Raw genomic sequence first — 12,377 nt, 5'->3', positions numbered from 1 at the left:
GCTTAGAAAATTTCACACAAAATAGGAGAGTTTTCCATATGTTGCTTTGCATTTAAACAACATTTGTTTATATTTCAGATACTAGTAGTTGGATTGACAAGCATGTCAATCAACAGGGTAATTGTTGAAAGGGGAAAACAGGATGTCAAGGCTATTGATAAAAACCTTAAAAACAAATGGAACTGGAACTGGTTGGAACGCTCTGTGGCTGGCACATTCCTAGATCATTGCATAAGAAAGCTTGATACACCAGGCATGGCTTTCTGTATATGGTGCGCATCCGACATTAATTATGCCAGCAGAGGATGGAAAGCTATTGAAAAGCATTGACACCTGGGTGTGACATTTGCCATTCCTCAACGTTATGTAGCAACCAGATGGCTGTCGGTGTATGACGTAAGCCTAGACACTATACGAATGCTAGATGCATTAACAGTATTTTATTACTCTTTCTTACCACAAACAGATCGTGTACATTTCCTTCGCCTCTGTGTTGAAGTTTACCAGTGAAAGAACGTGAGTGAACTAGCTCTTGCTCATATCAGACAGAGTACTCTTCAAAAAAAGAAAAAAAGCGAGGAAAGGTCGACTGACAGAGAAGATTTTCTTGAAAAGAAAACAAACGCAGCTGAACATGATGTTCTACTCTGATGTCCTACCACTGGTGAAAAAGTATGTGATGGTCTTTCAGAACCCAGAACCTCTCATCCACAAACTCCACGATGAACAGTTGCAACTGACAAAAGACTTCCTGTCCTGTTTCTTCCCACCAGAGAAGGTCAACAAAACCTCTAAACAGCTGAAGTCGCTCAACCTCTCTGACAAGGATAATCAACTATCAGATGACCTGGTTTTCTTTGGCGGCGAGAAGGTACAGAAAATCCTAAAAGAAGCAAAGAAACAGGACTCGGTTGTAGAGGATTTCAAGAAGAAAGCCAAAGCTGCCTATATTGCTTGTGGTGCTTATTTGCTAAAGAAGATGCCATTTGGCAATCGTCTCCTAAGAAACCTGTCTTCACTTGACCCATTATGCAGAGGCCATAAACTTGCCATGAAGTACATGGAAAACCTGCCTACAATTGTTACAAACGTGCTGAAAGAAGAAGAGAAAGGTTTGTTTTCCTCGGAAGTGAGGCGGTTTCATGTTGATGACAGTCTGCCATCTTATGAACCCAATACACGACTGGACACATGGTGGACATTAGTGTTCAAGAGTGGCAAATATCCGTTATTGTCAAAGATGACAGCAGCTTTGATTGGGTGTTTTCATGGGCCACAGGTTGAGAGCTCATTCAGTGTGATGAACTACGTACTGGACAGTCACTCAGCCAAAATGAAGATTCCCACATTCAATGCCATACAAACTATCAAGTACACTCTCAAAGCAGCTGACAAATGTTCTGTTGATTACTTCCGCAGAAATGATTACCTTCATGATCCTATCAATATGAAAGTTGTCCAGACCATACGGGGAGCTGCAAAGGATTACAAACAAGAGAAAGAGGTGGCTCGTTTGGCGTTAGAGGAGAAAAAAGCTGTACACTCCGTAACCCAAGAAAAGGCAATCAGCAAAAAGCAATCCGTATTGTTGGCAGGGAAAGCTTCCAAACGGGCTAGGAATGCTCACCTTCGGGGTGTTCTGGAGAAGCTAGCAGCTAAGAAGAGGGCAGGGGTACCAGCCACAGATACCAGTCCGAGGAAGAAGGCCAAACGTGTTTGATGGGATGGGAAGCTGACGGTGTTAATATGTATATACAATTGTTGTAAATAATCAGTAAAAATGTTGTGACCGTGTGAGGCTATGGAAATGGCCCTATCCGTGAATTTGTAAATATGTGAAGTCCTGAGTGAACTTTCCAGAAGTGAAGGTGTGTCATTGACCAGAAAAAAAGCGGCCAATTTGGAAGGTAACATTTGTGAAAAGTAACTGACATCTGAAAGCTTTTATTGTATGTTAGGGTAACTAAAGAAGATCCAAGAAAAACACTTTTTTTTTTCACCTATGGTCACGAAACATTGTTATTTCATCTAAAATTCGCCTACCGGCGAGAGGGGGGCGCTGCCCCCCTCCCGTACTCTTCCCCCACTCAAGCGCAAGCGCTCTCAGCACCGCCGCTATCGCGCCGTCAATTTATCAATCTGTTTTATTTTCACCTGTTCCCCATGCCTGGATTTAAAGGTTAGATATACTTTACAAATTCTGGTTTGATTTTAGCTAAGTGTGCTTTTTTTCTTTTTTACAATAACGCCCTGATAAACTAACAAAATGGCTCCAAGAAGCAGTCATTAGTTTTCAAGGTGGATGGAAAAAAACGTATGGAATTCTCCAGGCCATTGAAGAAAATCCTGATCCAATTTGTGTACCATTGTTTGTTGTACTTAATCAGTGAATCTAGCTAGATTACAACTGTTTATATAAATATATCCAAACTTATGGTTTTGTTCAGCACAATAAGATATACAGCCTTTACTTGGGAGCTATGAAGTGGATAAGACAAGAATTCTGTGTACATTAAAAACCCATATTATGTGTTTAAGGGAAATGGAGTCGACGTTGATTGGTTGACAGTGTAGATAGGGTTTCCTGGGTTAAATCTTGTGACCTCGGCCAAGCTGGAATAAGTGTATTGTACCTAAAATTCAGCTTAGGCAAGGTAATGCCTGGACATGCTTGTCTCTCAAACAAGCCAGCCAGGATCGATTCTGCATTCCTTTAATGGACCATGTACATAAACCATTTTAATATGAATACCGTTCAGCTGATGTCTGTTCCTCTGTCTGTAGAGCCTGTGGCCTCGCTGGAGTTTCAAGTGGGCCCATATAAGATCGACTCATCAGAAGATGGAGTGCAAGAGTTTGAACTGGATCGGTTTGATCCCAACCTGGTGCTGAACTGTAAAGTTCGCGGCAGTAACCCCGCCGCCCAGGTCATGGTGAAGATCGGTGAAACAGACGTGACACCTAAATTGAGACGAGAGGATCAGATGGTCACCAATGGCAAGACGTTAGAGTCCATCAGGGCGTACAACACTGATCTTGACAGCACAGGAGTGTATAGTCTTGACCCTTCTGTTGTTGGGAAGGAAATGTCATGTTCAGCCTGGCTGGAGGGAGACGAGGGGAACAAACGGGAGGCCAAGGCACTGTTGAAAGTCAAAGGTGTGTATGTGGGCAGGGGGAGAAATAGTAGGGAGCAAATACGATGCTAGCTAGTACATTTACCATATAGGTGTTGTATTAGAACATCACATTTATTATCACAGCAGAAAATAAAATCTGTTTTTTTTTGTTTTTTTTTTAAATCTGTAGATCAGCTAGCAGTGACAAGTGATTTCTCATAATGTGGATTCTACTAAGCCCTTACCAACAAGTATCAGAATTGCCCCTTTTCAGTTAATACACATATTCAGTATAAAAGCTCTGCAAATGAAGGTCTACTTATACTTAAATAAATAGTGATATTTTTCAGAGTAATGTAGAGAAAGGCATTCATCCAAAAGACATCCATTTTTCCTTTACCATGAGGGACACTGTCATCATAAAACTGCCAGTTCTATGTCCACTGAGTTTGGCTCAACACCACCTGGTTAATGATTTCAGTTATTAGAAATTGGTAAAAAATTCTTGATCTAGTTCTAATTTCGTCTCCTTTACATTAAACTGCAGTTCATTTGCATGCAATTTTCACTGAAAACCGAATCTTTCCTTATTTTTATGAGCACCAATACCCTGTAGGACACCATGACGTAAACCCATCACATCTATAAATTCCATCTGAAAAGTTTTGTAGGTCATGCAGGACTAACTTCTGTTGAAGAGTGAAGCAGCTGTATGAGTTGTCTAAAGTCTGTGCCAGCTTGTTATGTTGACTTGCCCCCGTCTTATTCACCAGTTTTTGCATATGATGCATCCTACCAGTTTTGATTTGTTCTTGTTGATTACTTTTGACCTTGACCTTGAACTAGCCTGAGCATGTCGCATGGACAAGGAAGCATGTTAAAATTGTTTCATGCAAATCTGTCATTTTTTTTCTTTGTTGTGACCAGCAGGATTTGACTATTTGTGGCACAAAATTTTTAGAATGAGTTTTTCTGTTTTTAATCGTCAGATTCGTGAGGTACATGTATGTTTTAAGGTAGTGTTCTCTTAAAATCTTGTGAAGTTTTCGTCTCTCTGCGTAGTTAAGTGGCTTATGTGTGGTGAAAACAGTAACCAGTCAAATTTCAGGAGCAGTCATTGGTTTCAAGAGCATTAGTTGCTGTAGTCCAGCTTTAATCGTTATCTTTGCAGTCTTATGTGGACATAGCTCTGTTCCTCCACCCTGAAAATGTGGCCAGTCAACTTGGGGGGATCATTTCAAGCTTAAACCAAAAAGCAGTGGTGTAACTATTTTGTATGGTTTGCCCTCATTATTTGCTTAGTACAAAACTTGTTGAGCTGTAAACATCGGCTGTCATCAGTTTGTGGAATCCTGTGCTGTAAACATTATCTCTCATCAATTGATGGAATCCTGAGCTGTAAACATTAGCTCTCATCATTTGATGGAACCCTGTGCTGTAAACGGTCCTCTCATCATGGGGTAGAACCCTGAGCTGTAAACATTAGCTCTCATCACTTGATGGAATCCTGAGCTGTAAACATTAGCTCTCAACATTTGATGGAATCCTGAGCTGTAAACATTAGCTCTCATCATTTGATGGAACCCTGTGCTGAAAACGGTCCTCTCATCATGGGGTAGAACCCTGAGCTGTAAACATTAGCTCTCATCAATTGATGGAATCCTGAGCTGTAAACATTAGCTCTCATCAATTGATGGAACCCTGAGCTGTAAACATTAGCTCTCATCACTTGATGGAATCCTGAGCTGTAAACATTAGCTTTCGTCATCGTTTCATGGGACTGTGGTGCTGAAGCAGAGAACATAAAAACATCACCAGACCCCCAAGTTACTGACTGGAGAGCTATAAGGGTAGGGCATGTTTGTAAATGTCTTGTCATTTACAGAGCCCCCTAAAGTGGAGTGTGGGAACGTCACGACGAGACCGGGAAACCGACGAGTTATGATTGAGTGTACAATCAAGTCCCTTGTGGAACCCGAGAAGATCTCCTGGTTTGTGGACAATGAAGACAACCCCATGTTTGTGCCTGCCACTGATGTGCAAATGGGGGAATATCGTGCTAAGACATCAAAGGTGAAGTCAAGAAAACCTTCATTTGTGCTTTGTACAAGGAGTTACTAGCTTCCTCTCCGGCCGCACACGAGAAGGTCCGCCTTCTCAGCCTGGTTTCCTCCAACCATAATGCCATTGCTGTTGTATAAGTGAAAAGATTTTGAGAATGGTGTAAACACCAATCATGTAAATAAATAAATATTAAAACTTATGTTCAAGTTATTGGAAAAAGATTAGATTCTAGGTATAGAAAAAACTTACTACATAGCAACAATCTGGCAAGCTACAGATGACGTTTGAGTTTCGGGTCATTTCATCTGAAGATGATGAAGACTTCATACATGTAATGATTCTCTCCTCCGGGGTTACCTCCCACCATAATTCTGGCCTCCACCATGTAAGTGAAATATTTTTGAGTCTGAGGTAAAACACAAAGAAATAAATATAAACATTATCTTTTCCTCAGGGATTTAACACAGGTGAATATCAGTTCCTCCTCCAATGTTTAAATCTACCGTTTCCTCTGAATTTAAACATTTCTTTTCATTTCATTAAAGGATGGAGAAAATCAGGTGAAGGTATCACTGGAAATCGGATTGGTTGCAGAGAAACATTTTGACACGATATATGAGCTAAGAGCGAAGGTTTCTCAGAATGATTTGTCCCATGTTGTCCGACTGCACATGAGTAAGTTTTTAGTTGATTCCTAAAGGCTAAGTATAATGAACATCTAATATGCATATTATAGTATCAAACAAGCATGCTTTCGTTCAGGATTTTTACAGGGGTATTTACTGTAATTTGAATTCTAACTCTTCTTTCAGGCAATTTTTTTTTTTGTTTTTTTTTTTTTTTTTTGTATGGTTTTATGTTTTTTGTCATCAGCATCAGTAATGCTTATTTTCAGGCTGCCAAGATGGAGTTTGCATGATCTTTCCTTTGCATGACTTGTGTATATTTGTGCTTGACATATTATCTTTTAATCTTTTGTATGACTATTGCATGCTTTTGCCATGTTTTTGTGTGTGTGTTAAACTATTTGAACTGAATGTTTATTGGTTGTCCTTTAATTTGGTAAGCTCATGGGTTATGTTCTATTGGTTAATGTTCGAGATTTACACGTACTTGTGGGTACTGTATATACCCTGTTGCCTACCCCACATGTACACTCAACTTGTCAGATTTGGGGTACCTGTATCTTTCTGTTATATTCCAATATTTCACGAGTTGAGAATTAGATCAATCAGCATGGAATTCTTTTCTTATTCTGGCGGAAAAAAATCAACATGGACAGAAAATAATCTGCATAGTGCTTGTTAGCAGAGCTCTGGTTTTGTTATTTTTTTTTTTATGGAGCGTCGATCAGGTTTGATGTACTAACTCATTTGAATCTTACCCTTACTGTTATAGGATAGTGATTTTCTACATCCATATGTACACAATGAGTAATAATGAGAACTTCATGTAATTAAAGTTTGAAGTTCTACTCACAGGTGAAAAAATATTGGCTCAGATCTGAAAAATTTGTATAATCTGGTGTCTCATAGACATTATTCCTTCACACGAGAAAGAGGGCAAACTTAGATAAGGCACCACTCTCCTGTTGAGTACAAAGAGCTATTGTGTTTGCCCTAAAAAATTGGAAGGGAAAAGTTCATTTTTTGAAGCAAGATAAAAACGTGGAAATGTTAAAGGTGCCAAATCTTCAAGTTTTCTGTGCAAACCTCAAAACAACCTTTCCAAGATCAATCAGCACTCAAAATCAAGCAGAATATTTAACGTTGTACTCAATACTTATCTCCAAGTTTGTGAAGGATAAGTACTTATATTTGGAGGTCACAATTTGTGAGCTTGTCATCATAATTGGCCATCTTTCGGCACTGATTTTGTGTGGATGCAGGAAAATGCGCAGTGTGTATAATAAAATGTCAGTTATCAGACTGTCCCCCACTCCATCAGATGTCAAGGTGTTCCTGAATGCCCCCCCCCCCCCACCCAGCCCCTCGCAATCAAAGGTCAATCAATCCACATCCCCCTACCGACTCTCCTCACCCCAAGGTCGTTTTAAAGACTGAATTCTGTGATGTATGTAGCTACCCATCAGTGCAACCTTATCAGAGCTCTGGTTTACACTGGCTGTATTTTATGTTCGCTGTTTATGTACAAATGTCCATTAATTTTGGCTTTTGTTTTGCTTTGAAAAGATGAAACTATCATTGTAGAGGGTATGTATGGTTATATTATAATATTTAATTTGTATTTCAGCACAGTCTTTTTGTTAAGTTGGGCCTGGTGTTAATTTCCTTTTTCTTTGTGGAGGGTTTTATTTGTAATTTTACTTGGCATTGACATGCATATTGTTACTCTGTGCATATTGTCTACCAAAGGGGTTTGGTAGATAGTATCCACTTTATGGTAGAGGAGCCAGATTGCTGTCTATCAAGCACAAAACCTACCGAAAATGACTTGGGCAAGTTCTACTGTGCGGCAGCATGATGATAATACTTTATGAAAAGTATGAACATTATAATGTACAATACACATGTGCCATATTTGACACATGTTGACATCATGTTTTTGTGTTTTGATGACAATTGTTTACAGTTATTTTCAATTATTTGACCCATTTGTGTTTACGTCTTTGGCACTAACAGTTCCAGTAACATTGTTGCAAAACTTTTTAGACTTGTGTACTACGGTTAAGACAAAATCACACTTTTTGGGGATTTGTTCCGTGGGAATTTATATTAGTTAATTTAAACTTGCCTTTTGGATTCCTACTCATGTACTTGTATGTTTAAGTCATTTGTCTTGATATTCTTCATATGTGAAATAATTCATCAAAGAAAGTACTAAACAGGTGTTAAATGTGTAAGAGGTATGACTTTTAACCGGTATTTGTTGCAAGCTTATTTCGTTACATGTAAACTTGTGCATAATTTTTGATTGTTCCTCGTTTTGATTGTTGTATTCCTTCATCTGCATGTGATGCTGGCTTTAATATTGGCTGCTCCTCTTTCATGCTACAACATACGCGATTTCAACAAAGAGTGTGCCAGTAGAAAACAGGAAACTATTTAGGACAGCAGATTTAAGGAACCTATTAGGTGCTACACACTACATTCAAGGGAGAATGAAAACAGCCCAAAAATGCACGTCCTCTTTACATATATATAAATGGACAGAAGCCATAAGTCTCTTCCAGATCTTACAATGGTGCGGGGGTGGCGGGTACCTTCTCCATCAAAAAATTCAGCTTTCCTAGTTGAAATGACTGTTCTCTTCCAATACATGAGTAATACATGAAGAATACACTACCAGCTTGACCACGAAACATTATTCGAAGTGTGTTCGGATTTTCTAGAGTGTCCGAAAGAATGACCTATAGACTTCACAGCTTAGGCCTGAATTGTTTAGGCGGGAAAAGTTCCCGATTTTCACAACAGATAAGAGCTAATAAGAAAGAAGTGAATAACTATCATACGATAGTATCCAAATATTATGAAATTATTTTAGCCATAAGCCATTACTGATTTTTTATATTGACATGTCAGGTGTTAATAGTATGAAGCTAGGGAAAATCGGATATTTTGTATTGTATTATAGTTTTGCTTTAGAATAAGATTGCTTTGGTAGCCTAAAGTCGTGAGTTGACCATTCATACATGTAATGCTCAGTCAACCGTTTCATTTGGTACCAAATTAAATTGTTATATTTCTAGGGAAGGTTTGCTAGCAACCTGCAGATGATCGTGGGTTTCCCCCGGGCTCTGCCCGTTTTCCTCCCACCATAATGCTGACTGCCTTCGTACAAGTGAAACATTCTTGGGTACGGCGTAAAACACCAATCAGATAAATAAATATATTTCTAGGCTAAAGGACTGGCGGTGTGGTATATGTAGCTGGGGTTAAATTTTGGGTGTTGATTCCTCCAAAGTTACAAAGGTGTTGTGGGCATGTCGCATGCTAAGTGCTTCCATATGAAGACATCGTGACCTAAGCTCGATGTGGTTTGGGCGTGAAATCCTCTTGATAGAAGACCACAGACAAACGCCCTGCGAGAGAATTCAGTAAAAATAATAATTTACAAACAGGTATGCACGGGGCTGTTTCAGACCCAGATTGTTGGTGATTGTTTGGATCCATTCAGTAACGGAGGAACAAATAAGTTGAAGTGTTATGGTTTCCTCCATTATGTTCAAGCTGTTGTTTGAGCCTTCAGCATGCTGGCTTCTGTCGTGTGAGTGAAATATTTGTTGAGTATGGCGCACAACATTGCTTTGATATATAAGACCTCAGGAAAATGCCCCCTCCCCCCTTATAATCCCCTATCCACCCTCCACCCACCCCACCCTTTCCACCCTAACCCAAAGAGACTTATAATCTGTTAATCAAAGGAGAAGTAAACTGGGTCGTTCCTGCTAGGAACGCTCATGCCCACTGGCGCCTGATCATGCCCAGCTGATTTTAACATCAAAGTGATGATATTTTTAAAGTAAAAGAAAGCTAAAATATGAAATAAGGTTCATCATACAGACAACTGAAAACTGTGTGTAAAAATGCTTGCATTTATTTTTCGGATTTTTTTAAAGAGTATCAAAAGGCATTCTAATATTTGAATACTATGATGGGCTTTATGAACTATACTGACGGCATCTAGGAACTCGGATCACCTCCCTGATGTTCACTTGAAAGAAGGAATTTTTGGAACATTATTTCAGTAATCCTTCACTCATAGGTAAAACGAATTATTCCAACATTCAGGGTCGGAATTACAAGTGCTTTTTGACGTCACAGTTCCTAAACTTTGACAGTATGGTCCATAAAGCCCACCTTAAAATTCAGATGTTTGAACCCTTATAACTCTCTTTACAAAAACCTAAAAAAATAAATGAAAGAATATTTATGCATAGTTTTAAGTGGTCTATTTAGTGGTGTCTACTTCGATTTTGAGTGGTCTTTTCCTTTGAAGCTGAGCTGAGTTTATGTATGATACAGTTGTGGATGCACGTTCAGATTTCCGACGGCTTCAATCAGCGTCCCTCCCCAAAACAGACTACGTGCAATCGCAGTGCCCTAGCATTTGTACAAGTCCATATTCCAGAAGTATGGCCATGTATGCTGAAGTCCTGCTAGTTTCCAGCGGTTATTGTAGTTATGACGTCAGCATTGCTGTAGTTGGCTACGCTAACATCTTTGAGTTGATTGTATAAAGTTGATTGACCCTTCACTTTTCAGGCATGACAGAAACCACCACCCCAGGTTTGTTGACTTTAAATTCAACACTCCAAGAAAGGCTGCATTTGGAGATTGAATTTCGCTTTCTGTTTCCATTTATTTGGCTTTCCCGTTTGTCTTGTATGTGCTCAGTCTCATGCTTCTGTATTATTATTATGATCATGACGATGATGTGTATGTAAAATATCGTAGAAGCATACGTTATGTTAGTGTTGATTTTATTTTTCCGCAGACTTTGTTTTGCTCAAGTTTTCAGATGTTTTCTTACCGTATTAATCAAACGATTGAAGCTCCTACGGTTGCAGTCCTCCACATGAAAATTCGGACGACTGAACTGGACCAGTTATCGCCTAGCAGTTGTTCACCTCTTAATACCAACCCAATTTAGCCTACTTCATAAAATTAAAATCCATAATTCTTTCCTTCATGGGTGTGGAGTACTGTTGACAGTTTTGTGAAAACTACTCACATTTCATTCCATTTATTCCAACGAATTTTGAAATGTATATACATTCAGAGTTCTTTTATTATCGTTCTTCTTGTTCTGATATTGTTCTTTTGAAACCATGTTTCGGAAGTGTGAAAAACAAGACCCAAATAGTCTGACGGAAAGATAGAAACAGTGCCCTTGTATTTGTGAGTGTTTTTGTTTCAGTGGACATGCTTGGTATATGAATTGTTTACCTATATATAATTTCTCCGTTTGACGTGAGCTCTTCTGTCTAAAACAATGTTACATATTTGTTGCTCTTATAGCTTTTGGATATCGTTCTATAGTTCACTATGAATTGAAACTTATGACTAAGCCTTTTTATCTATTTTTCTTTTGCTTCTGCTTTTACAGAAGAAAATACAGGTGAATGTGCATTTTGACTTTTTGTGGGTTACTGTTTGTGTCGTCGTCTAAGCCCAAAAACCTTGTACCTCGTACCTCACTGAAACCATGACAACAAGACTCAAAGGGCTGCCAAATAAAGATAACAAATTAAGCCGTAAAGACCAATAAACGTGTTAAGAGAAGATCTTAGTTGGTTCGGTATATGATGAAAACAGTTTGTCAAGATTGATCCATACAAGCACCAGACGCTTTAGTAATGAAAACGAGATGTACATCGTGATTTGTGAAATTTTGATAGTCTCGGTGGTTCATGCCCTTGTTGTAAGGTCTGGTTGTCAAGGTTACGCCTAATACTAGCAGTCCATGTCCCGTTATAATTTAGAAGGTGCATTGATATTTAACTCCACTAAATCAGTATGTTTCTGGTCAGATTCTTAATGACGTGAATTAGTAGTACACGTACGTTACTTTAATTTCGTATACATGTTGTAAACTGAACATAACGCCTTTAAAAACGAAATTGACTTTTAGGACTCTCTCCTGAGCGCATTACTATGTTAGATCTCTTGTGGTGTCTACGAAGACGAAGTAATAAAACTTAGAAAGTCATTGTGGTTCTCGAGGAGCAGTCTTCATCCACCAAACAATGTCCTTCGCTTTTAGGCTTGGTCGCATTTTGCTACTCTCTTAAAACTGAACTGATATCACTTACATAACATTAAATTTAACATGTTGACATTTTTGTAGTGTAGTAGGAAAAGAATTATGTTAGGTTCAGACTTGTTACAAATTCAATAAGTTACGTAACAGTGAATACATGTAATGTAAATGTGTCTTTAGTGAAATTCGCACATTATGTCACAATTTCCTGGCAAACATTTCCCGATGTAACATTTTAAAATGCTTTCACTCATATTTTACAGAATTTAAATTTTAACACGTGGAAAATGTAGACACTGCGCGTTTTAAGAGAGTACGCAAAGGGCGAATGGCCTTTGAATAAGCTTTGATTTTCCCTAGTGCATTCTTCAGCCAAAGCTTCCCATATCACCCTGCTAAATTTAAGGTGTAACCGACAAATTGGGTAAATAATTCCAAACCAAATTTCGCCATTTTCTTGCTTATGCAGTG

The 12,377-nt window shown here is 38.8% G+C and overlaps 1 protein-coding gene across 2 annotated transcripts in view; it reads left to right on the top strand.

The window, feature by feature from the left end:
• Positions 1-12,377, top strand: part of LOC135478073 (uncharacterized) — a 38,889-nt gene that overhangs the window by 22,093 nt on the left and 4,419 nt on the right. The window contains exons 5-8 of one of the 2 annotated variants that reach the window (XM_064758341.1): positions 2,785-3,159; positions 5,005-5,192; positions 5,729-5,858; positions 10,409-10,432. In XM_064758341.1, coding sequence (XP_064614411.1) covers positions 2,785-3,159; positions 5,005-5,192; positions 5,729-5,858; positions 10,409-10,432 — 717 coding nt within the window. The remainder of the gene's footprint in view (positions 1-2,784; positions 3,160-5,004; positions 5,193-5,728; positions 5,859-10,408; positions 10,433-12,377) is intronic. The other variant, XM_064758342.1, reaches the window with a different exon arrangement.

The sequence above is a fragment of the Liolophura sinensis genome, chromosome 11 (genome assembly GCF_032854445.1).
Source record: "Liolophura sinensis isolate JHLJ2023 chromosome 11, CUHK_Ljap_v2, whole genome shotgun sequence".
Classification (NCBI taxonomy): domain Eukaryota; kingdom Metazoa; phylum Mollusca; class Polyplacophora; order Chitonida; family Chitonidae; genus Liolophura; species Liolophura sinensis.
This window is presented reverse-complemented; position numbering and strand designations above follow the sequence as displayed.